The sequence below is a fragment of the Bufo bufo genome, chromosome 2, assembly GCF_905171765.1.
Source record: "Bufo bufo chromosome 2, aBufBuf1.1, whole genome shotgun sequence".
NCBI lineage: Eukaryota > Metazoa > Chordata > Amphibia > Anura > Bufonidae > Bufo > Bufo bufo.
The window spans coordinates 787,802,736-787,828,721 of record NC_053390.1 but is presented as its reverse complement, the minus strand read 5'-3'; the positions used below and the strand labels follow the sequence as shown (position 1 = coordinate 787,828,721).

The following is a 25,986-nucleotide window of genomic DNA, read 5'->3' as shown; positions in this document are numbered from 1 at the left end:
CTTATGTTACTATTCAATCATGTCAAAAATAAAAAGATGAGTATTATATACATAAATCTTACTTGTCTAAATTGTAAAACAATTCCAGGCAATGGATGCAGGACTTTCAGTTGATTTAACTAAGATATGAATGGGAAAGATAAAATTCAATCTTTTTATAATGCACATTTAGATGCACATAAAGATCGGAAATAACCCTTTAATGACATGGCGGCATACAAAATATATTCACTATTATTAGCGGTATCAGTAAATATAAATCAGTTGAGGAACAATTACATTCATCAACGCTGCTAATAATAGTGATGATTTAGTGGGATTTACCAGTGATCCGTTCCTGTGCATTCGGAAATCATGTTCATTCGGCAATGGTTTTAAAATGTGGTGGCCTTCAAAGCGGTCGGAGCTTTGTTTTCCTGATATAGAGCTCCATCTCCCCTGCACAGGCATATGGGAGATTTTATCAAGACTGGCGGATATAGGGTGAGTTTATCTACTTTGTGCTGACACGAGATGCACCAATTTACTTATTACAATCTAATTCACTTTGCTGCTGCTGCTTGTAATGATGTTGTGTGTTCACAAGACCGGAGACCTGGACTTCACCTATAGCAGTCACCTTTCCCAAATTCTAACAGTGTCTCTTGGTGCTCAGACACGAGTGTGTCCGGATTAGGTCCGGATGCATCCCGGTGCATTGCGGCAAACCCGCGCGAGTAGGTACGCAATTGCAGTTAGTTTTGACTGCGATTGCGTTCCGTTGTTCAGTTTTTATCGCGCGGGTGAAATGTGTTTTGCACGCAAGTGATAAAAAACCGACTGTGGTACCCAGACCCGAACTTCTTCACAGAAGTTCAGGTTTGGGTTCAAGGTTGTGTAGATTGTATTATTTCCCCTTATAACATGGTTATAAGGGGAAATAATAGCATTCTGAATACAGAATGCATAGTACAACAGCGCTGGAGGGGTTAAAAAAAAAAATATATATTTTAACTCACCCTAATCCACTTGTTCGCGCAGCCAGCATCTCTTCTGTCTTCATCTGTGAGGAAAAGGACCTTTGATGACATCACTACGCTCATCACATGGTCATTCACATGATCCATCACCATGGTGATGGATCATGTGATGAGCGTAGTGACGTCACCACAGGTCCTTTACCCAGGTCCTGAAGAAAGAAGACAGAAGAGATGCTGGCTGCGCGAACAAGTGGATTAAGGTGAGTTAAAATATTTTTATTTATTTTTTAACCCCTCCAGCTCGATTTTACTATGCATTCTGTATTCAGAATGCTATTATTTTCCCTTATAACCATGTTATAAAGGAAAATAATAATGATCGGGTCCCCATCCCGATCGTCACCTAGCAACCATGCGTGAAAATCGCACCGCATCCGCACTTACTTGGGGATGCTTGCGATTTTCACGCAACCCCATTGCGTGAAATGATATGGGGCCTGCGTTACGTGAAAAACGCACAAAGAGGAGCATGCTGCGATTTTTACGCAACGCACAAGTGATGCGTGAAAATCACCGCTCATGTGCACAGCCCCATAGAAATGAATGGGTCCGGATTCAGTGCGGGTGCAATGCGTTCAACTCACGCATTGCACCCGCGCAGAAATCTCGCCCGTGTGAAAGGGGCCTTACAGTAGGGCTGAATTACACAACAACCAAAAGACTGTAAGAAAATATATGTAGCACTATCAACACTGGCAAACAACAATGTACTGAAATAAAGTCATTGATAGATGAAGGAGATGGGGAGTTCCACAATGGAGTAGAGTAGCTGAGAGATGGTAATAGCATGCAGTCTGAGAGAAGACAAATAAAAGTGAACAGAAAAAAAGATGAATTTACACTGCTGTAAAATACAATCCAGCAAGACAACAACAACAACAAAAAAACAACAACAATCACACAATAACAAATTCACAGGGAAACAATAAGCATCAAACTTTGATGTTAACAGCAATGAAAGACCGGAGAACCACAGGTCCCAGGATACATTGACAGAACACAATAGATTAGAACAAGATACTAAGGCTCTATGCCAATTTGTACATTTTGTCACAAATGTTGATTGTGACTTAGGCCTCCTGCACACGGCCGTTTTTTTTTTCCGTTTACTGGCTGTTTTTTTTGCGTTCCGTATACGGTCCGTATACGAAACCATTCATTTCAATGGGTCCGCAAAAAAAAAACGGAACACATACGGAAATACATCCGTATGTCTTCCGTTTCCGTTCCGTTTTTTGCTGAACCATCTATTGAAAATGTTATGCCCAGCCCAATTTTATCTATGTAATTACTGTATATTGTATATGCCATACGGAAAAACGGAACGGAAAAACGGAACGGAAAAACAGAACAGAAACGGAAACACAACGGAAACAAAAAACGGAACAACGGATCCGTGAAAAACGGACCGCAAAACACTGAAAAAGCCATACGGTCGTGTGCAATAGGCCTTAGCCTTTTCTGACACCCTCGCCACTTTTCCAAAAACAAAGGCAGGGTGTGGGTAGGACATGCAGGCCATGGTCGGAGTTCCCTTGCCCGACTAACAACGTGCCATAATTTTTGGACTATAAGACACACTGGACTATAAGACACACTTAGGATTTGGAGGAGTAAAATAAGAAAAAATATTTTTCATCAGACCCCCCAACCCTCATCAGACCCCCATTCTTCATCAGCCTCAGATGAAACCCCCATAAGCCTCAGATCAGACCCCCGTTAGCTTCAGATAGGACCCACATCAGACTCAGATCAGACCCCATCAGCCTCAGATCAGACCCTATAAGCCTCAGATCAGACCCCATCAGTCTCAGATCAGACCCCATCAGTCTCAGATCAGACGTTAAAAAAACCCAAAAAACTTACTTTGCTTGCTCCTGGGGGCGCTGCCACTCACTCACTGCTCCCTGGTCTTTTTCCGGCCCGCACTGTACGTGACCTGTCGTTGCACAGTGTCAGGTCATAGTGTGCGGCTATGTGCACAACTTCCTGACACTGTACGCATTCAGGACACAGCGCAGAGCGGGGCCCGGAAGAAGACCAGGGAGGGTGTAGAGCCAGCGCAGTGCTTCCCTCACCGCTCCTCGTGACTCGGATTTAGGCCTAGTTCCCACAAACGTTTTTTTTGCGAGTGTACGGGCCGTTTTTTTGTGTTCCATATATGGTCCGTATACGGAACCATTCATTTCAATGGTTCCGCAAAAAAAACGGAATGTACTCCGTATGCATTCCGTTTCCGTATTTCCGTTTTTTCCGTTCCGTTGAAAGATAGAACATGTCCTATTATTGCCCGCAAATCACGTTCCGTGGCTCCATTCAAGTCAATGGGTCCGCAAAAAAAAGGAACACATACGGAAATGGATCCGTATGTCTTCTGTATCCGTTCCGTTTTTTCTGAGCCATCTATTGAAAATGTTATGCCCAGCCCAATTTTTTCTATGTAATTACTGTATACTGTACATGGCATATGGATAAACGGAACGGAAACGGAAACACAACGGAACTCAAAAACGGAACAACGGATCCGTGAAAAACGGACAGCAAAAAACTATAAAAGCCATATGTTTGTGTGAACTAGGCCTTACTGTGAAAATTTCCACAAAAGTCCAGAGGAAAATATGCAACAGCAAATCCACAATGGGAATCTTCTGCAAACTGTGCGGAAAGCAGCAGAAAATGTAAAATATGAAAAAAAATTTAAACCAAGAAAATGCTATATATTCGCACCCACTGTTCATATAGGACGAGACATTACTGCAGGAAGCTGAGCTCTAGAGAGACCAGTAGAGGGCAGGCAAGGGAGCTATAGAAGCACAAGGCAAGGTGAGTATAGCATTTCTTTTTTTCATTTTTTTTTTTAGGACTTGCATATTTTGCTGTGGATCTGTGGGTGATTGGGGCTGTTATGGGTACTGACTCAATTTGGAAAGATCTGACGTTCTGTGGATTGAAAAATCTGCTGCGCATACGTATCAATTTCCGAGCAGGAGATTTATACAGGAAGAGATTTGTTAAAATATCATCCACTTTGCTGCTACTGTATTCAGCTACAGATTTCCCACCTGCAAATCTGGACAAAAATTCAAGGAATTCCATCATGTGTGAACAAGCCCTAACATTACAGCATCATACAAATGGCCAATAGAACTTTAATACTATGTAATATGCTAGTGCAAGCTAAATGCAGGGCATTACCATCATATATGTTGCATACATGTGCAAATGTCCACAGAAAAGTGTGCACCACATAAACTGTTATTACCGTAGGCTCAGCTGTAGATAAGAGATGGCCCAAGTTTGTCTGGGGAAGCTTACTTTTACACTTCAAGTGCAGCTGGAACTTTTCGAATAGTATCTAAAATAAAAGAAACAGAACTATTACCACACAACACATATAAGTTATTTGCATAGGTACAAACAGCAATGTCATGTATGATATTCATCCTCATCATAACCTTCTTTATACATATTTTAAATTAGCCACACACTCTCTTATATAATTATTGTATTTTTATTTTTATTTATTTAACATTTTGTACCAAGAACAATATTCTACAATTTTCAAACCAGCGCCTGACTCTGAATACTTTTATAATTGCATGTAATTAAAAATGTAAAACCACTTTATTTTAGCTCCTTTTAAATATCCAGTTTTGAGATCCGGCATGGGGATCTCAAAACCACAGCAAAAGGCATCCAATTAAATATTAAAACCGGCTGCATCCGTTCAGAACGGTTGTATTATATCGAAAATGAACATGCCAGATCAGGCACTAAAACTATTGTAAGTCAATGGGCGCCAGATAAGTTTTTTTTTTCGTACAACGATCAGTGACTAAAAGCTATCTCTGTATGCACACTTAGGCCCCTTTCACACGGGCGAGATTTCCGCGCGGGTGCAATGCGGGAGGTAAACGCATTGCACCCACACTAAATCCGGACCCATTCATTTCTATGGGGCTGTGTACATGAGCGGTGATTTTCACGCATCACTTGTGCGTTGCGTAACAATCGCAGCATGCTCTATATTGTGCGTTTTTCACGTAACGCAGGCCCCATAGAAATGAATGGGGCTGCGTGAAAATCGCAAGCATCTGCAAGCAAGTGCAGATGCGGTGCGATTTTCACGCACGGTTGCTAGGAGACGATCGGGATGGAGACCCGATCATTATTATTTTCCCTTATAACATGGTTATAAGGGAAAATAATAGCATTCTGAATACAGAATGCTAAGTAAAATAGCACTGGAGGGGGTTAAAAAAAAATAAATGATAATTTAACTCACAGATGAAGACAGAAGAGATGCCGGCTGCGCGAACAAGTGGATTAAGGTGAGTTACCCCAAGTGGATTAAGGTGTATTCAGAATGCTATTATTTTCACTTGCTTGCCGATGCTTGCGATTTTCACGCGGCCCCATTCACTTCTATGGGGCCTGCGTTGCGTGAAAAACGCACAAAATAGAGCAGCCCCATAGAAATGAATGGGTCCGGATTCAGTGCGGGTGCAATGCGTTCACCTCACGCATTGCACCCGCGCTGAAAACTCGCCCGTGTGAAAGGGGTCTTAGGCTTGTTTCATACTGGCGTTACTTGTTACGGCAGGCTGTTCCCCTGCCTGATCCATAACTACCGTGTACAGCCGTGCGCTGCCTGAAGTCCGCCCGGTCCTATTCACTATAATGGAGATTCAGCCGCAGCACGGCAAATATGCTGACAAAAATGCTGCGTGGTAACAGGTAAACAATGAAGGGAAAGCTGTGCTCACACGGAGCATGCCCTTCTCTTCAACCAGCTGATTGGCAGGGGTGCCAGGAGCCGCCCCATTGAAGTGAATCGGACGGATTGTAATTACACTGCTCACCGCTGCGATGCCGACAGTGAGCAGGTAAACAATGAAGGGAAGGCTGCGCTCGCATGGACTGCGACCTTCTCTTCAACCAGCTGATCAGCGGGGGTGCTGGGTGTTGGACCCCCGCTGATCTGATATTGATGACCTATCCGGAGGATAGATCATCAATATTAAAATGCCAGAAAACCCCTTTAAAGCATGTGGAGCAGAAAGGCTTCTAATGGTGATTGCTGTGACCCCCTTTTCATCAGGCAGAAATTCTTCCATTAAATGTAAATAGCTGTTGAAATCCCTAACCAAGGAATGAAAATGACTGGACCAAAAAGTGAGTCTGACTTGAAACTTTGTAGTTTTAATAAAGATCTCTCATCTATTTCAAGTTTGTAACAGAACATCTTGGACTTTTCCTGCTTTGACTTGGGATCTCAATAAATATGTTTTTTCCAGAATTAATTGCAATATACTGTACCTACAGTGCTGTTCCTTGCATCTCATGCCCCTTAGACCTACACTATACATAAAGGGGAAGACACTTACCGCCCTAAGTTCATTACTGCTAGTCAACTTGAACTTTTGTCCTGCGGCATGATGTGCCTCTTTTTCCAGTCTTTTAAGATGAATCTGTAATGCAGAATACATTACAAACTTGAAGGCATGTATGTGCAAATTAACCTTTCTAGAAATATAGCATCTTGAAATCAGTCAGGGTACTTTCACACTAGCGTTGTTAGAATCCGGCAGGCAGTTCCGGCAACGGATAGCCTTTTTTCCCAGATCCGTTAGACAGATCCGGTGAAACACCAGATCCGTCTCATCCGGAATAACGGATCCAGTATTCAATTTTTTCAAAGATCAAAAGCATCCGCGCATGCGCAAACTGGAAAACCGAATCCGGCGATGCGGCAATTTCCGGAACACTTGGTACTGGATCCGGCATTAATACATCTCTATGGAAATTAATGCCGAATCCGACAAGTGCGGTAGTGTTCCGGGATTTTGGCTGGAAAAAAAAAAGCGCAGCATGCTGCAGTATTTTGTCTGGTCAAATACCGTACAAGAGACGGAACTGAAGACATCCTGATGCATACTGAACAGATTGCTTTCCATTCAGAATGCATTAGGACAAAACTGATTTTTTTCCGGTATTAAACCCCAATTTCAATACCGGAAAAGAATAATGGCTAGTGTGAAAGTGCCCTTAAATGCTATACCCCTCATTCCTCCCTAACAGAGTAGGAAATGGGGCCTTTGGAATTACGCAATTTAAGGCCCCCACATGCAAACTGTTCTTGTAATTTTGGCCCACATAATACTACTGCTGTATACAGACATACAGTCCCAAGATAATATTGCCATGTATTGCCCATGTAGAAGGGGACATTTATCAGGACTGGCATTCCCCTACACCAGCCTTGATCCCCCTGCGCTGGATTAAGAAGCGCCCAATTTATTAAGCAACAGATGCTTCGTAATAAATTAGGGGCATCTTTGGCACTAGGTGCCAAATCTACGACAGCCCCTGGCGCAAGTTATAGTATATCCAGCAGAGTGTGCTAGGCTCTTCCCCCTCCCACTAAGCCCCGTCCCTTTTCTTGCTATTTTAGAAAAGTGTTGAGAAGCTCAAAAAGTCGCAAATTATGGTGCATGCCATTTTTGCTACTTTTTTACACAACAATAGTGGCATAAAAATGTTAATACATGTCCCCCGCAGTGCCCAAATAAAATATATAACATCCAAATACTCCCTTAAAGAGTCATTATAATACTGCTATATAATGTAGTCCTCACATAACACTAAAATTGACTTAGGCCTCCTGCACACGACCATATGGTTTTTTCAGTGCTTTGCAGGCCGCTTTTTCCGGATCCGTTTTTCCATTTTTTGTTTCCGTTGCGTTTCTGTTCTGGTTTTGTTTTTCCGTTCCGTTTTTCCGTATGGCATATACGGTATACAGTAATTACATAGAAAATATTGGGCTGGGCATAATATTTTCAATAGATGGTTCCGAAAAAACGGAACGCGTACGGAAGACATACGGATGCATTTCCATATGTGTTCCATTTTTTTTGCTGACCCATTGACTTGAATGGAGCCACGGAACTTGATTAGCGGGCAATAATAGGACATGTTCTATCTTTCAACGGAACGGAAAAATGGAAATACGGAAACAGAATGCATACGGAGTACATTCCGTTTTCTTTCAATGCACAAACCCAGTCCGTGGGGCAGCCGCAGCGGATCGCAGACCCATTCACTTGAATGGGTCCGTGATCCGGCCGTTCAGCAAAAAGATAGGACATGTTCTATCTTTTTTCTTGCGGAACGGAAGTACGGGATGAAACCCCACGGAAGCACTCCGTAGTGCTTCCGTAGGGTTCCGTTCCGTGCTTCCGTTCCGTACCATTCCGCATCTCCGGATTTGCGGACCCATTCAAGTGAATGGGTCCGCATCCGTGATGTGGAATGCCCACGGAACGGCACCCGTGTATTGCGGATCCGCAAATGTGGTCCGCAATACGGCAACGGGAAGCACACGTTCGTGTGCAGGAGGCCTTAGACATAGAGATTGTAGTTTGCTCCTGGGGATTCTGTCACAGGTGCCTCCTGGGCAATTGTCTGGTTTGCAACCTCTGAAAACATGGCTATGTCACAAAAAGTGACTTTTCCAACCACAGTCCACAATATCTTCTTAAAGTATCCGCTACTGCGACATAGAGTGCAATTTATTTACCCCTAATAGTGCTGAGGTCCTTTTCAGCTCTTCCTGATTTATTTCAATAGAGCTGTTTTCCATGACTAGACACAAAATAAACACAAAAGTATAAAAACTGGAAATAAGAAAAAGTAAACAACCAAACTATTATTATTAAAACTTTTTAATCTTCATTTAGCTTGGCCAGGCGGACGCCAAAAGAATGTCATCTTGGAATCCGTCTGGCTGTCATATGTTATTATACCATAAAAAATCATGGCATACTGTATCAGTCTAGTAAAAAAGGTATATGATAAACATTTTGTTAGCATGGTAGCCTATTTGTGACAGATGCCACTGCATGGACACCATCATGAAGCATATATGTCATGAGCCATTCAACAGTAAATGGATCCCATTAGATTCAATGGGTGACGGACATTAAGGCCTCATCCACACAAACGTATTTTCTTTCCATGTCCGTTCCGTATTTTTTGCGGGCCATATGTGGAACCATTAATTTCAATGGGTCCGCAAAAAAACGAAGTTACTCTGTGTGCATTCCGTTTCCGGATTTCCGTTCCGCAAATAAAATAGAACATGTCCTATTATCGGTCGTATTACGGACAAGGATAGGACTGTTCTATTAGGAGCCAGCTGTTCCATTCCGCAAAATACGGAATGCACACGGACGTCATCGGTATTTATGGAGGATCGCAAAATACATACGGTCGTGTGCATGAGGCCTAAACGGATGCCTGGCATTCATCATCCATAGAATGAAATTGCATCCGTTTAATAATGAAAAACTATTAAAAAGCTCATGGTGTATCCATTTGGAGCGTTTCCCATCGTGTATGTTAAACAGAGGCCATAAATGCAATGTGAACAAAGGCTTTGAATACCTTGTTACATGTGCAATGGACAGAAGATAAAGAGTCAGCCTAGTGGTCCACTCCTGCTTTGCCTGTAAGCAATGGGTTGCTACTTCTAAATTCCACAAAAGGCAAAAGAAGGTCACTGTAAAATCTTGCCATTCATTAAAACAGATATATCTGTAGTACCTCAGACCTGGGGGTATCACAATTTTGTATATAGTTTTGTATTGTTTTATATTGTTATGTTTTCTGGTATTGTATTTTATGGCCGTATCGACCAGAAGGAATATAGACGGCAAGGGTTGACAGGAACAGGACGTGCCACCCTGTTCTTCCCATCCTGGTAGGAGTGGGCTGGTCCTGCTTCCTGCCAGGAGGGAGAGTCCCAGAACAGTCACAGGCTGGAGAGGAAGACTGAGTCAGAGCTCCTGCTCCTGGAAAAGATTCTCCTCCTCATTATTCTGCCTCAAGTGAAGTCTTGAGAAGATAGCCAGCAGAGTGAACTGCTACAACCAGCATCTACAGACACTTCTGTGAGGTGAGGGACTATGGCTAAGACACCCATCACCAGACTACCTCTAGGCCATTACTACAAAGTGCTAAACTGCAGCCACCCAACCTGCCTCCATATTCTTACTGGTGCCACAAAACTGCACTTGGAAACTACTGCTATTGAATGTATTTGAAGTGCTATGTTGCACTTAGTAAAAAAGGACTTTGTTACGTTTGATTCTGGCTTCATCTGTCAGTACTAAATTTCCACTTCACAGATCTCCAGGGAGAAATGGCCCGAAGGAAAACACCATGACACAACACTTCATCAGGGCTACTACCACAATCATCCTCTGCACAGACACCTTTGGGGCTCGATGCACATCCAAAGCATAATAGATAAATGGTGATTGGCTGGTCTTGGGGGGACCCACAATTGGCCTGCTGCAATCCATTTGTAACACCCTAAAGTGGTGTTACCACTCCTGCACCCTACTACTATCTTCATGGGCTAGCACCAATGCCATCTATATATTTATTTCTAGGTCCTCCACAATGTGCATTCCTAATATCTTTATGCAACTGTTATGTTCATGTAATACGCCTGGTCCACGAGCAGATGGCAGAGTTATCAAAGATAGAATGGAACTTACCATTCCATTCTAACCCCCTTCTGGAGAGAAGTGGGCTAGTCCTACTTCCTGCAGGAAGGGGGGGGGGAGCAGTTAGTTCCAGTTTAGTTTACCCCCTGCAAGGGGAAGGGTGTGCATGGGCACGTCTCTGCTGGACGTGCCCATACCAGCCAGAGCACCCTAAGCTCTGCTGGCCATGGAGGCCAAAGCTTAAAGCCTCAGGAGCCAGGTGGAAAGTGCTTCGGAGCTAAAGCCTTAGGTCCAGCCGTATCCAGGTAGGAGCACCGTGATATACAATAAAAGACATTTAGGCCGCACTATACCACTCGGCATTTCCTACTAAACCTGGGTTGCGACAAAGAGGGCCCTGGGGCGCGGCCGTCCTTTGCAAATTTGGCATTGGTTCTAGCCCATGAAGATAGTAGCAGGGTGCAGGAGTGGTAACACCACTCTGGGGTGTTACACATTGATAGTGATAAAATATCAGATAAGATAAAATTAGTGGCGTATCCTGTCAATCCTTGGCTGAATCGGTGTAACAATTTTCTAATATGTGTGGCCATTTCAATGCCATCACCAATTTTTTCGCACAGAGGCCTCCACCAGCTTGTTCTGGTCCTGAGGGATAAAACTGCAATTGTATTATTTCTTTGTAATTTGATTTAAAGTTTTTGAACAACTTTGAGGAAGATTTTATTGTAATGCATTATTCAATGTATTCTACTTATTTTGGAACAAAAAAAATATTTCCAAATGGTCTTTTATTTACAATTTTCAACAGCTTGTCTTCTACAGCCTCTAGGTTTCACAGCATCTCCAGACTTGTTGCTCTTCCGTCAGGGAGCTGCTCTGTAGCCCTTATTTCTAGTTCCCTAACAGCTCATAAACATTCATTTAAGCTACAGTCAGGTCCATAAATATTGGTACATTGACACAATTCTAACATTTTTGGCTCTATACACCACCACAATGGATTTGAGATGAAACAAACAAGATGTGCTTTAACTGCAGACCGTCAGCTTTAATTTACATCCAAATCAGGTGAACGGTGTAGGAATTACAACAGTTTGCATATCTGCCTACTTGTTAAGGGACCAAAAGTAATGGGACAGAATAATAATCATAAATCAAACTTTCATTTTTTAATACTTGGTTGCAAATCCTTTGCAGTCAATTACAGCCTGAAGTCTGGAACGCATAGACATCACCAGATGCTGGGTTTCATCCCTGGTGAGGCTCTGCCAGGCCTCTACTGCAACTGTCTTCAGTTCCTGCTTGTTCTTGGGGCATTTTCCCTTCAGTTTTGTCTTCAGCAAGTGAAATGCATGCTCAATCGGATTCAGGTCAGGTGATTGACTTGGCCATTGCATAACATTCCACTTCTTTCCCTTAAAAAACTCTTTGGTTGCTTTTGCAGTATGCTTTTGGTAATTGTCCATCTGCACTGTAAAGCGCCGTCCAATGAGTTCTGAAGCATTTGGCTGAATATGAGCGGATAATATTGCCCGAAACACTTCAGAATTCATCCTGCTGCTTTTGTAAGCAGTCACATCATCAATAAATATAAGAGAACCAGTTCCATTGGCAGCGATACATGCCCACGCCATGACACTACCACCACCATGCTTCACTGATGAGGTGGTATGCTTAGGATCATGAGCAGTTCCTTTCCTTCTCCATACTCTTCTCTTCCCATCACTCTGGTACAAGTTGATCTTGGTCTCATCTGTCCATAGGATGTTGTTCCAGAACTGTAAAGGCTTTTTAGATGTCGTTTGGCAAACTCTGAACTGGCCTTCCTGTTTTTGAGGCTCACCAATGGTTTACATCTTGTGGTGAACCCTCTGTATTCACTCTGGTGAAGTCTTCTCTTGATTGTTGACTTTGACACACATACACCTACCTCCTGGAGAGTGTTCTTGATCTGGACAACTGTTGTGAAGGGTGTTTTCTTCACCAGGGAAAGAATTATTCGGTCATCCGCCACAGTTGTTTTCCGTGGTCTTCCGGGTCTTTTGGTGTTGCTGAGCTCACCGGTTTGTTCCTTATTTTTAAGCATGTTCCAAACAGTTGTTTTGGCCACGCCTAATGTTTTTGCTATCTCTCTGATGGGTTTGTTGTGTTTTTTCAGCCTAATGATGGCTTGCTTCACTGATAGTGACAGCTCTTTGGATCTCATCTTGAGAGTTGACAGCAACAGATTCCAAATGCAAATACCACACTTGAAATGAACTCTGGACCTTTAATCTGCTCATTGTAATTGGGATAATGAGGGAATAACACACACCTGGCCATGGAACAGCTGAGAAGCCAATTGTCCCATTACTTTTGGTTCCGTAACAAGTGGGAGGCACATATGCAAACTGTTGTAATTCCTGCACCGTTCACCTGATTTGGATGTAAATACCCTAAAATTAAAGCTGACAGTCTGCAGTTAAAGCACATCTTGTTCGTTTCATTTCAAATCCATTGTGGTGGTGTACAGAGCCAAAAATAAAACAATTGTGTCGATGTCCCAATATTTATGGACCTGACTGTAAATTATGATCAAACTGAGTCTTATGAATTTTTGATAATAAATGAGTGTTTATAATCTGTCAGGGAACTAGAGATAAAGGCTACAGATCGAGCCATTAGAGCAGCTCTCTGACCGATCGCACTAAAAAGGAGACTCTGCAGATTCTGAAGGCTGCAGAAGACAAAGTGTTGAATTTTTTAATTTATTTTTTAGCCCAAGTTGAATGCAATAATAAAAAAAAAACTTGCCCTGAAAGTTGTTAATAGCCTTTAAAGGATTTCTGTGGTCCTATAAAAATGATGGCCATACCTTCCAAAGCTACACTGTTTCTGTGGCTCCCGGCGCTTACAGTGAGTTATTCCGATCTCGGCAATGCAAGACCAGGATGTGATAACCCTTTTTAGCAAGCGTTACATTCAACTTATTTTTTTATGAGGCCCCAACAGTAATGGCTCATTGAAGTACCGTAAATGAGACTGAGCTGTAATACCAGGCACATCAACTACTAGTTTTCTGACATTGTGCCTGGTAAACAATGACTCTTTCAATTTGCCAAGAGTTGGAAATCTTACAAATCTGAAAGTGATGGCCTATCCTAACAGAAAAAAAGCAACCGAAATCAATTGATCTTTTTGAACTAAACATCATGGTATCTGTGATATCATCTTCTCCCAAGTCATGTGCTGCTCTTGTAAGAAAAATATTTATGATTTTTCATTAAATGATTGAAAGCAAACAAGATCAATACAAAAATAATCATTTCCATTCCTACCAGCAAGAATTGTAGTAAGTGGAAGTTCAATGTTGTAAAACAAATCCCACAATCCTTCTGCCTGCAAATAAAAATCATAAAAATCATCATTTGACCCTGACTCAAATTAGTCCAAGATAATGTTTCCAAAAATGTAGTTGTAGCTATTGCATTTTTTAATTAGTGTCAATATTCCCCTTCTGGTCATGCGAAGTATTAAAAAAATGTTGTTTTAATAATTTCATTATTTTAATTATTTTTAGTCATCATATTCTTGTCTAATCTAAGATCTAATCTTATGAAGTTTTCCTTCGGCTACCTTTTGCTCAAACTCCACATGCCTTCAATTTCACACAAAGACGTTCAGAGTTTGTTTTCTGTATGTTTCTGTACACAAAAAAATCATGACAAGTGGCATCAGAAGGCATAATTCAGAAATATTCTCTGGTAGAAGCATTGCTTCTGGGCAAGAACATCTCCATTATACATATAGCACCTGGCCAAGACTGGTACCACCTCGTACAAGTTGACCAGAAAAACAGAGTTGGCATTCCTCCTTCAATCACATCCTGTGATGGCAACATTTTACAGTCTACCAAAAACTCACAAGGGGCTTGACCTATTAAAGGGCATCTGTCAGCAGTTTTGTACCTATGACACTGGCTGACCTGTTACATGTGCGCTTGACAGCTGAAGGCATCTGTGTTGGTCCCATGTTCATATGTGCCCGCATTGCTGAGAAAAATTAATTTAATATATGAAAATGAGCCTCTAGGAGTAACGGGCGATGTGCTTTTACACCTAGAGGCTCTGGGCACTGGGATGGGACAGCAGCAGAGCTGTGGTACACCAAATGGTACAGCCTCGCCCCCGGTGCACCAAATTGCATAGGCATTAAATCAGCATTTTCTCCAGAAACAGATAACAAGCCAGAGATAAATTTATTATTCCAGTAAGGAGCGATGGTTGTGATGAAGTTGTTATGTCTAGCTTAATAGCAAGCATTTCATGTGACAGGCATCCTTTAATTATTATTTTTTTAATTGTGGTTTCATGAATGCTTATGTAGCGTGTTGATTTATATATATATATATATATATATATATATATATATATATATATACGGTATGCTCTAGGTGTGGTATTTTCCCCACTGAGATCAATGTCTGCAATGTATGCAGAGACATTTACGGATGCCTTACCACAAATGAGGTTTTCTATAGACCAAGTTCTCAACCCCACCACTGTGTGATCGAGACCCAAGAAAAACAAAACTTTTCATTTATTGCTGATCTTTCATTAGATTTGTGAGAACTATATTCATGTCTTTGACCCACTGCAAAATTTCTGAACAGTGTGTCCTGAGCTTCAGGTTATGGCAGCATACAATACTTTATTACCTGTAGTTTGCGTTCCAGGCTCGCCATTAGATGGTACAAAACAGTCAATTTCTTGCAAGTGATTTGGAGCTGGAAAACAAGATGTGGAAGACTAAAATCAATGGGCAGAAAATCAGGTAGTTTATACTTAAAGGGTATGGACATCTTTGGGGGCATTCTACTCAATTTATTTATTTAACCTTTTCAATAGTTTTTTTTCTACAGCTTTGACTTTCAGTGTATTTGTAGACTAGCAGGCTCTCTTCTTCACAATGAATCTGTTGGAGAACTGCTCTTTCAGCTGGATCTGTACTTTCCTAACAGCTCATAAAACGCATTATAGTTACATTTTTATCAGTTTGATTACAATTTAGCTTAAATGAGTGTTAATGGGCTGTCAGGAGTTCAGAGGTAAAGACTTCAGATCCAGCCAACAAAGCAGTTCTCATTTATTATCCAGAAACACGCCTATATTAGACGTATTTCTGGTGCAGATTGCGACTTTTCCCCGCTCACACTAGGTCTAAAAAAAAGTGGACGTGGCGGGGAAGGTTATAGGCCGGTAGGCCCGTCTCAGTCATCATTTTCTATGCCTGTTTTAGGCGTATAAAATGGTCTAAATGTAAGCCAGCAAAGAAGCTGTCTTACATTTAGACTAGCGCAGGATGCGCCGAAGTTATGTAGAGGCCGGCGCCTCTTCATAACTTCGGTGGATCAACCGCCAGATATAGCGGTTATGAAGACCGGCATCTAAAATGCTGGTCTTAATAAATGACCCCCTATGTGTTTACTTATTACTACTGTGTGGGAGGCAGGGAAATATTAAATACGCAACCATGGATGAGAACCGCTGGCCGGCAGAGCATGGCAGAGGAGGAGTAGCTTCACAAAATGAGAAAACCTGGCTCATATATTAGTAAGTTTAATATTTCCAACCTCTTTAAGTCATGCTGTAATTCCAACATGATACAAAATAGGGTCAATAAAGAGGGGGAGATAAAGGAGAGAAGTAAAGGGATATTTTTATATGTGGATTTAATTTATCCTAGAGTTCACTGTGGTCACTGACAGTACCAAGCTAAAATGCTTATCAATGTACCTTTTTCAGTGACTATAACTCCCTTCACTGTTAGGCCTCTTTCACACGAGCGTGTCCGGATAAGGTCCGGATAAGGTCCGGAAGTGTTGCGGCAAACGCGCGCGAGTAGGTAGGCAATTGCAGTCAGTTTTGACTGCGATTGCGTTCCGTTGTTCAGTTTTTATCGCGCGGGTGCAATGTGTTTTGTACACGCGTGATAAAAAACTGAATGTGGTACCCAGACCCGAACTTCTTCACAGAAGTTCAGGATTGGGTTCAAGGTTCTGTAGATTGTATTATTTCCCCTTATAACATGGTTATAAGGGAAAATAATAGCATTCTGAATACAGAATGCATAGTACAATAGGGCTGGAGGGGTTAAAAAATAAAAATATATAAATTAACTCACCTTTATCCACTTGTTCGCGCAGCCGGCATCTCTTCTGTCTTCATCTGTGAGGAATAGGACCTTTGATGACGTCACTGCGTTCATCACATGGTCGATCACATGATCCATCACCATGGTGTGAATCCATGGTGATGGATCATGTGATGGACCATGGACCATGTGTTGAACGCAGTGACGTCATCAAAGGTCCTATTCCTCACAGATGAAGACAGAAGAGATGCCGGCTGCGCGAACAAGTGGATTAAGGTGAGTTAAATTATTTGTTTGTTTTTTTTAATCCCTCCATCACTATTTTACTAAGCATTCTGTATTTAGAATGCTATTATTTTCCCTTATAACCATGTTATAAGGGAAAATACTAATGATCAGGTCCCTATCCCAATCGTCTCCTAGCAACCGTGTGTGAAAATCGCACCGCATCCGCACTTGCTTGCGGATGCTTGCGATTTTCACGCAGCCCCATTCACTTCTATGGGGCCTGCGTTGCGTGAAAAACGCACAAAATAGAGCATGCTGCGATTTTCACGCAACGCATAAGTGATGCGTGAAAATCATCGCTCATCTGAACAGCCCCATAGAAATGAATGGGTCCAGATTCAGTGCGGGTGCAATGCATTCACCTACCGCATTGCACCCGCGCGGAAATCTCGCCCGTGTGAACGCAGCCTTATAGTCCAGAGCTGCATTCCTAATTCTGCAGGATGGTGATCACTAGGGACATGTCAGTCAACAAGCTTGTCGACTATTTCCAATAACAAACTGTGGAATTGTGAATACAGATCAGGGATATAAAATACGGACTCTCACCTAGGATCGCTACAGAATCAGTAATGCAATGTGCTTTCAAAGTAATGCAGTGGAGATTTATTCCTGTAAAACCTTACTCCTGCGTTATCAATGCTACAGTCTTCACAAACGTATTTCTGCAAATATGCTTTCAACTCTTTCAGACTGAAAAGGAAGTGATGATGGGGGCAAGATATAAAAACACCCACAAGGTCTCTAGATCTGTAGTCATAAGCAGATGAATATGTTTCACGCCTGAATGACCTCAAGGCATAATCCATGGATATCAATGGTGCTTGTGTGCCCAGTAGTATCAATGTACCCTGTCCAAAAGGGCGCAAAGAAGCAACAGAGAACTTCTGTTTATACCTAAAAAGGAAATATCTGAAAGGTGGAACCTTTCTTTACCATGCAGGATCAAAAAACATATGTCAGCTGAGCTGTCTCTATGCAATAGTGAAGTGAAGATTCATCTATAAGGCCTCTTGCACATGAACGTATTTTCATTCTGTTTCCGTTCTGTTTTTTTTTTGCGTGTATGGAACCATTCATTTCAATGGGTCCGCAAAAAAATAGAAGGTACTCTGTGTGCATTCCGTTTCCGTATTTCCGTATATCCATTCCGCTAAAAGATAGAACTTGTCCTATTCTTGTCCGCATTACGGACAAGGATAGTACTGTTCTATGAAGGGCCAGTGGTTTTGTTCTGCAAAATACGGAATGCACACAGATGTCATCCGTATTTTTTGCAGACTGCCTAAAGCCTCATTCACACGTCAGTGTTTTACGGACGTGTGCTGTTTGTGTTCTCCACAGACAGCACACGTCCCCATTCATTTTAATGTGTGTATTCAGAAATCAGTGTTTTACCACGGTACGTGGGTCAGTGTTTTCAGCACGGATGTATGCTCTATTTTGTCCGTCCACCATGTCCATTATAGTCTATGGGTCCGTGAAAACCACGGATGCGATCGGCGTTGCATCCATATTTCACAGATCATTAAGAAGAGATGCTTTGAAATTTTTTTTTCAGCTGTGCAGTGTCAGTGAAACATGGATGCAACATGGACAGCTAAAAACGGACACACGGACCCAGCACAGATCCTTCACAGATAGCTTCACGGATGCATTACTGACCACCTGGATTTGAGCACAGACACGGACGTGTCATAAGGGTGGGGTTACACAGCGATCTTGGCTGTGAAAGCCATCGCACGACCAAGGATCCCTGTGTGGCTGTGCAGCCCATAAACTGAATGGGATCGCAGTGTGACTCGCAAACTACCATGACCCTAGAATCGCAAAAAATCCAGAGATAGTTGTTTTGTTTTTCTTGCAATTCTGGAGTTGCGGCAACTTTCAAGTTGCACTGTGACCCCATTCAGTTCAATGGTTGTACTGCTACACAGTGAACCTTGGTTGTGTGACGAGTGTTGTAGCCAAGTTCGCTGTGTAGCTCCAGCCTCACTTCTGGCTACAGCAGAAATATTTGCTATACAAACAAGTGTATCTGGAGCATTGTCTGTAGGACCCAGGTCCAAACATGCACAGTGTTTCTTCACTAAATCTTCAAAGGAAGAACCGCTGTCAGCTGGATTTAAAAGCCACGCTGCTATTCTTGGATCCAAGATAAAACTTTGTGTCACTGAGAAAAAAAAAAAAAAAGTTGCAGCAATCAATATAAGGTACATCAATATACAATCAATGTACATTCTACTGTCACATTCAGAATACACATGCTAAGTAAACACTAATGGGGTTATTTATAATCCAGAAATACACCTATATTAGATTGTGGCGTAATGGTTAGTTTTCATCACCCCATTTGGAATCCCCCCCCCCCCCCCCCCCCCCCCTACATTTTATGCAATATTAAATGGTGCCATTAGAAAGTGCAGCTATGTGAACAGGAAAAAAAAAAGTTATGGCTCCAGGAAGGCAGGGAGGGAAAAACTCAAACATAAAAACATTAAGGTAGGAGCAAGTCCTATTGTCTACTGGGTCCCTGTGCAACTGGCTGAACACATGGTATGTCCAACCTACCATACCTGATACATAGAGTAAATCATATGATGGACTAAAAGACGAACAAAAGGTGAATAGGCTTGCACGGAATCTTACTGTCAGGAGGCATTTTGATTTGTCAGGGTTTTAGAGTCCCTAAGGGTCCATTCACATGTCCGTGGTGTAATGCGGATCCGCAATACGCCCGGCAAGCACCCCCCATAGAACTGCCTATTGGAAGTTTGCGGCCGTGCTCCGGAAATGCGGATGCGGGAGCACATAGTGTGCTCTCCGCATCTCTTCTGGCCCCATAGAAAATGAATGGGTCCGCACCCGTTCCCGATATTGCGGAACGAATGCAGACCCATTTGCGGACATGTGAATGGACCCTTACCCAGTCCTTTACCCCGTGAGTTCTAGGGTGCCCGCTTTAGATAAATTTCAGGAGCTTGTTGAGATGGACCTTGTGGCCTTAGACCAGAAAGTGATTTTTTTTTTTAAAGAAATGGGGTACGGAGAGATAATCTCACTACACTAGAGAGGAAAGAACTCAATAATTTACGGTACAACAGTGATTTGGTTATTAAAAAATCTGATAAAGGTGACGGATGCAGGTTTGTATTTGAAATGCAATGAGGAGTTGCTAGGGGATACATCCACATATAGAAAGTTGAAGGCAGATCCCACTACAGAATTTGTCTCAGCATTATCCAAACATCTTGAAGAAGGTGTTTCACTAGTTATATTGTGGATATGAAACTTAGAGCCAATTTGTTTGTGAATAAACCAGTAATCCTAATTTTCCACTCACTCCCTAAGGTACTTAAAAAGACTTTCCCTCCACCGTTACGACCCATTGTGTCTGGTATAGGCAGCTTGGGAGAATGCCTGGGAGCATGGATACATTTTTATCTGCAACCAAATGGAACCTTTGAATAACGAGATTTTTGTGAAACTCACCTGTAAAATCTCTTTCTCGCGTAGTTCATTGGGGGACACAGGACCGTTGGAATAGCTTGCTGCTGCTACTAGGAGGCAACACTTGGCTGAAAAAAGACTTAGCTCCTCCCCTGCAGGCTATACCCCCTCCAGCCTGTAGAGAGCATGTCAGTTTGTGCTCAAGCAGTAGGAGCAGTAGAAAACATGTGCCAAGTAAAGGAGAATGCAACAAACACCAGCGGAAGCGAACCCGCTAAACACGCGACCGGCAACCAGACATCCCTATCAACAATAATAAATACTGGGTGGGTGCTGTGTCCCCCAATGAACTACGCGAGAAAGAGATTTTACAGGTGAGTTTCACAAAAATCTAGTTTTCTCGCTGGTATCATTGGGGGACACAGGACAGTGGGACGTCCTAAAGCAGTCCACGGGGAGGGAAAAAAGTCCACGCCCATGGAGTAACACCCTCGAGAATGCTTGATGCACTACTGCCTGCGAGACCAGGCAGGCCGGAGCAGCACTGGCGATGCCTAGGAAGCACCTGGCAAAAAACTTGGTGAACGCGCGCCAGGAAGACCAAGGCGCTGCCTTATACAACCGCGAAGCTGATGCAGGGTGAAACATGTATCTCACAAAGAGTTGACCACTGGTCAGATGTCCCAAACTCCACCGGGCAGTGCCTTGCCCCAGGAGCGGAATGCCTAAGCAGCTGCCAAAGGATCCACCTGGAACACCCCTTGGAGACCATCGAGCCCTTCCAAGGACCTCCAGGAATGACCAGGTAAAAATCTGCACGGCGGAAAGAGCTAGTCATGGACAAGCAAACCTCCGAGCTCGAATACATCCTGATGGAGAGCACACTCTCTCGAGTGCGAGGGAAAAGGAAAAAGAAGGGAAAACAATGTCCTGTCGACATGGAAGGCTGCGACTACAGTCAGCAAAAAAGAAGGTAATGGGCGGAGCACTGCCTTATGCAAGTTCCTGACAAGAAAAAAATGTACGTACAAGAAAAGGCACTCTTAACTCCCAAATTCGTTGGATGGAAAAAACTTTCCCCCAGGAATGCCACCTTCCCAGAAATAAAAAGAGGGGAAGAAGATTTATAGAGAGAGGTCATGTTCCTCACTGAAAGGCCACCAAACGACCCATCGGTCGCCTGGACGAAACCAGGTAGCTGGCCCTAACTCTAGATGCAGAACCAAAAACCCAGGCCACGGGATACACCCCTGCTAAAGAGAGACGCTCCACAGAAGCGGTCGATTGGCAGACCGATGCCCCAGAGCCGAAGAGGCTTGCGGGCAGACTGAAAAGCTGGTTGATAACCCACAGAGAAAAAATGCCTGAATCAGACACGGCCCACCGCTGGCCAAGGAACCAATACATGTGAGATAGGTAGAGTAAATCTGGTGCGAGAACCACCGACGGCGAGGAGCTCCGTCAGTGACCATATATTGACAGCGTGGCAACGCCGCTCGACGACTATTTCGACTAGACCAAGATAAGAGAAATACCCCTGCTAGATAGAGCGCGATGACGACGTCCAACGCCCCACCCGTACCAGGGAACACTGGTCAGATAGGAAAAAAAATTATGAGGGGAGTCCAGAGCAGCGCCACGCATGGCTACTGGTCAGGTAGATAAAAGGGAGAGACAAGCAACCAGCGGTTCGAGGAGGAAGAAGAAATAGAAAACGAAACGTCCATCAGCGGTGGTAACGCATGACAGGAGCCCCTGCTCCGCCTGGCGTGGTGAGTCTCATAGTCTACCCACGGAATGGGTAGAAAAAAGGTATGATCACCATCGGACTGATCTGACAGACATTACTCATGTCGTAAAAGAGATAATTGTAGATACAGGTAGCACACCCAGGATCAATAGGAAGAATTCACCTGTAGAAGGAGGGTGTGAAGGCGTCACAGTCCACCAGCCGGGACCGGAAACAATACCACGTGCAAATGCAGATGAGGGAAAAGTAGTAACGTAGGAGCCACCAAGGCTTGCGGGGTGGCCGTGAACCCGGAGCCAGAGAAGGAAAAAGATGGAAGGAGAGAAGCTCATTCCCCATCTGGGACTGGCACTATACAGAAGAAGCCACGGGATGATAGTGGCGGTGCCATACTCCGCCTAAGAAGGAACCCATACAAGGGGAACCACAAGACTATGGCTAGCATCATATTCCAGCTGAGGAGGGGGCCACACGGCAAAGGCCACCGAATGCGGCGTTAGAAAAAACCGCCACCAAATGAAGGAGCTGTGGAGGAAGAACCCTAGTATGTTGAGACAACGCAAAGACCCCCTCGTATCATTGTAGTCACAGTATATCCTGTCAATGCTGAGGGGAAGGTCTGAGGACTTGCAGTATAAGTCATGGAACCCTACTGCCCCAGGTAAGTAGAGCTAGCCTAAAACACCCCACCAGACAAGGGCAATCGCCAAGCTAGCGTCAGGGAAGAACCCCTACCTGAGGGGGGACGCCCACTACAACGGCTACGACCCTTAGCACCAGCGTAAAAGGTGCACATGCGGAGGAGAACACTGTAAAACTTAAACCAGAGTGTCAGCATAACCACTTTCCCAGATAAGGAGGAGTGGAGCTAGAGAATACAGAGTCAGTACGACCCTCGACTCGTCGGAGCGGAATCACAATATTATGTGTAAAGGCGTACGCCCTTTACATTGTAGAGGAAAAATACCATGACCAAATGAGATGTGGTCTCTAGGATACTGACGTGTTGCCGGGTAACACCCTGAGAGGACAGAGGGTGATATATTCAAGCCCAAACCAGTATCGGCAAGAAAAAAGGCCACAAAGGGAAAATAGCCACGGTATCCACTGTAGGTATCCATAGTTACCAGATGAAGAGTCCAGGGCACCAAAAGAAGCTAAAGCATCTAGAGCCCTGGCACAGTGGAGGTGCAGCATCTCAAGATGCTTAGTCATCCACCCGTTAGCGATCACTAACGAAAGGGTAAAATAACAGTAAGCATGGAGATGTCAATGTGACTAAAGAAACAACCTCCAGTGGAAGTGCAGCATTCCGCTCAAGGAAGGGGGTAGCGCAACCGTCAGAACTGTATCCAACGGTACTGGAAGTACCCCATCAATGGAGTTTGACAATGCCTACGTCGAGCACTGCCTCAGTGGTAGTGCAACAATTCCGCCCAAAACGGGGAACAATGCATACTGCAAGAACTGTATCTCGAGGAAGTGTAAGTACCCCTCCTAAGGAAGGGGTGATGCATACTGCAGGAACTGAATCCAGTGGCAGAGAGATTATGCCACTTAAGGAAAAGGGTATGCATATCGCGAGTCTAGTAGCCGGTGAGAGTGCAATTACTGCACCTAGAGAGGGGTAATGCATAAGGGAAACACTGTGCCCTAACGCCACCTATGGAAGAGGCTAATGCATACGGTAAGTATGGTACCCGTGGAACTGCAATTCCACCACCTACAGAAGGGGGAACGCCTACCGCCGGCGCTGAAGTCAGTGCTAGTGCCGTTAGTCCACCTATGGAAGGAGGTAATGTCTAAGGCAAGTACCGTATCCAGAAATAGTGCAAATACTCCGCCTAAGGAAGGGAGTAATGTATACGACAAATACAGCTGTCTACCGTGAAGGCAGATTGGGAAGATTGCGCTGGGTAATGACAGAGTCCGAATCAGTGATCCCCCCACCCCCTCGGACAGAACCTTCCCAGGGAGGAAGGGTGCGTCTGAGCATGACCCTGGGGCGGAAGGTTGGGGGTGCGCTTGTGCTCTGGTCCGCTTGTGTGCAATCTTGACTCTCAGAGTCTTGTCCATGGCAGCCGCAGACTGTCCTGGTGGGATTTATCGACCAAACTACCCGGGAGGTGGAATGGGAACTTCCAGAGGATCACTTACCGGACTGCGTAGGCGGTGTCTTATCAACCAAACGACCCCGGAGGGTGGATTGGGAAGGTACGGAGATCCTCCATTGGACTGAGCAGGTGGTGCTTTATCAACCAAACGACCCCGGAGGGTGAGTGGGAAGGTCCGGAGATGCTCCACTGGAGTGTGCAAGCAGTGCTTATCAACCAATCAACCCCGGAGGGTGATTGGGAAGGTCCGGAGGTCCTCCATTGGATTGCGCAGGCAGAGCTCTCAACCAAGCAACCTCGGAGGGTGATTGGGAAGGTTCAGTGGTCCTCCATCGGATTGCGCAGGCAGTGCTTATCAACCAAGCGAACCCGGAGGGTGATTGGGAAGGTCCAGAGGTCCTCTATTGGATTGCGCAGGCAGAGCTATCAACCAAGTGACCTCGGAGGGTGATTGGGAAGGTCTGGGGGTCCACCATTAGATTGCGCAGGCAGAGCTATCAACCAAGCGACCCAGGAGGGTGATTGGGAATGACCGGAGATGCTCCACTGGAGTGCGCAGACGGAGGTTATCAACCACACGACCTCGGATGGTGAGTGGGAAAGACCTGCGCAGTCGGTGCTCATCAATCAAACAACTCATGAAGGTGGATTGGGAAAACACAGAGGTACTCCTCTATCCGGGATGCACTTTAGTTTTCATTATATTTATTTATTCATTTTAAAATGGATGCCCAGCCTCAAGTGGTTAAGAGGCAGGGAGGTGTTAAAATGCCCAGTAATACAATCCCTTGCACTGCAGATAGTATAATCATGTGCCAGCCTCAATGCAGTGGCTGGTCATGAAGGGTTAACCTCCTGGAGGACCGGGGGCGGGGCTCAGCGAGGTACTGGGGAAGGGGAGGCAGACAGGAAGGATTCGCGCCAGACCGCGCCCCCCTTCCCCTCACATAACCATACGAGGGCTGCGGCCTAGTAGGCCGTAAAGCCGGGGGCTAAAGTTGTGGAGCATAACGCTGGCAGTAAGGTCTGGGCCGCAGCAGCGCGGACGGCCGCCCGTTGTGTCCGGCAGTGTGGGACGTGGCCATTAACCTCCTATGCGCAGTGAGGGGTAGTGGAGGGATGCCCTCAGAAATCCTGGGCACAAAAGATGGAGCCCGGCGTCTGGCAAAGAAAAAGTGGTGGGGGTGAAGTGAGAGAAGAGGGAGCCCGGTACTTGTCCAAAGAGGGAGGCAGGGAGAGGGTTAACCTACTTACCTAGTCCTGTGTACTCACCCCATCTTCCTCCTCTTCTCTTCACCCTCCCTAGTGGACCGGCAGGTCAGCTTTTCCAGCAGGGTCACCTCCTCAGCTGCTGGCACTGGAGTGGCAGGAGTCTGGCATGGCAGGAGGGTCTTCTTCTTTGGTGGACCTAGGTGACCCCTTGGCTGATGGGAAGCAGGGGAGCGAGGCTGCCCTGGTCCTCCTTTTTCTTCTGTGGGGAGGTAAGCAGTGGATTTTCTCACCGGTCTTGCTCCCTAGGATAACGGAGAGGCTGAGCAACTCTGTTTCCCAACCTAAAAGGAAAAATATAAAATAAAATAAAAAAGAATCAAATAAGAAAGCCGCCCTGCATAAAGCAGGGAGGTCTGCCTCCTACGACACTAAGCTAATAACTGACATGCTATCTCCAGGCTGGAGGGGGTATAGCCTGCAGGGGAGAAGCTAAGTCTTTTTTC

General features: G+C 44.3%; 1 protein-coding gene across 1 annotated transcript in view; it reads right to left on the bottom strand.

The window, feature by feature from the left end:
• Positions 1 to 25,986, bottom strand: part of POLN (DNA polymerase nu) — a 139,165-nt gene that overhangs the window by 90,931 nt on the left and 22,248 nt on the right. Inside the window, exons 6-12 of the mRNA XM_040419954.1 lie at positions 18,988 to 19,130; positions 15,234 to 15,302; positions 13,855 to 13,915; positions 8,602 to 8,666; positions 6,407 to 6,490; positions 4,282 to 4,374; positions 63 to 119 (exon numbers count right to left, since the gene is read on the bottom strand). Of these exons, the coding sequence (XP_040275888.1) occupies positions 63 to 119; positions 4,282 to 4,374; positions 6,407 to 6,490; positions 8,602 to 8,666; positions 13,855 to 13,915; positions 15,234 to 15,302; positions 18,988 to 19,130 (572 nt within the window). The remainder of the gene's footprint in view (positions 1 to 62; positions 120 to 4,281; positions 4,375 to 6,406; positions 6,491 to 8,601; positions 8,667 to 13,854; positions 13,916 to 15,233; positions 15,303 to 18,987; positions 19,131 to 25,986) is intronic.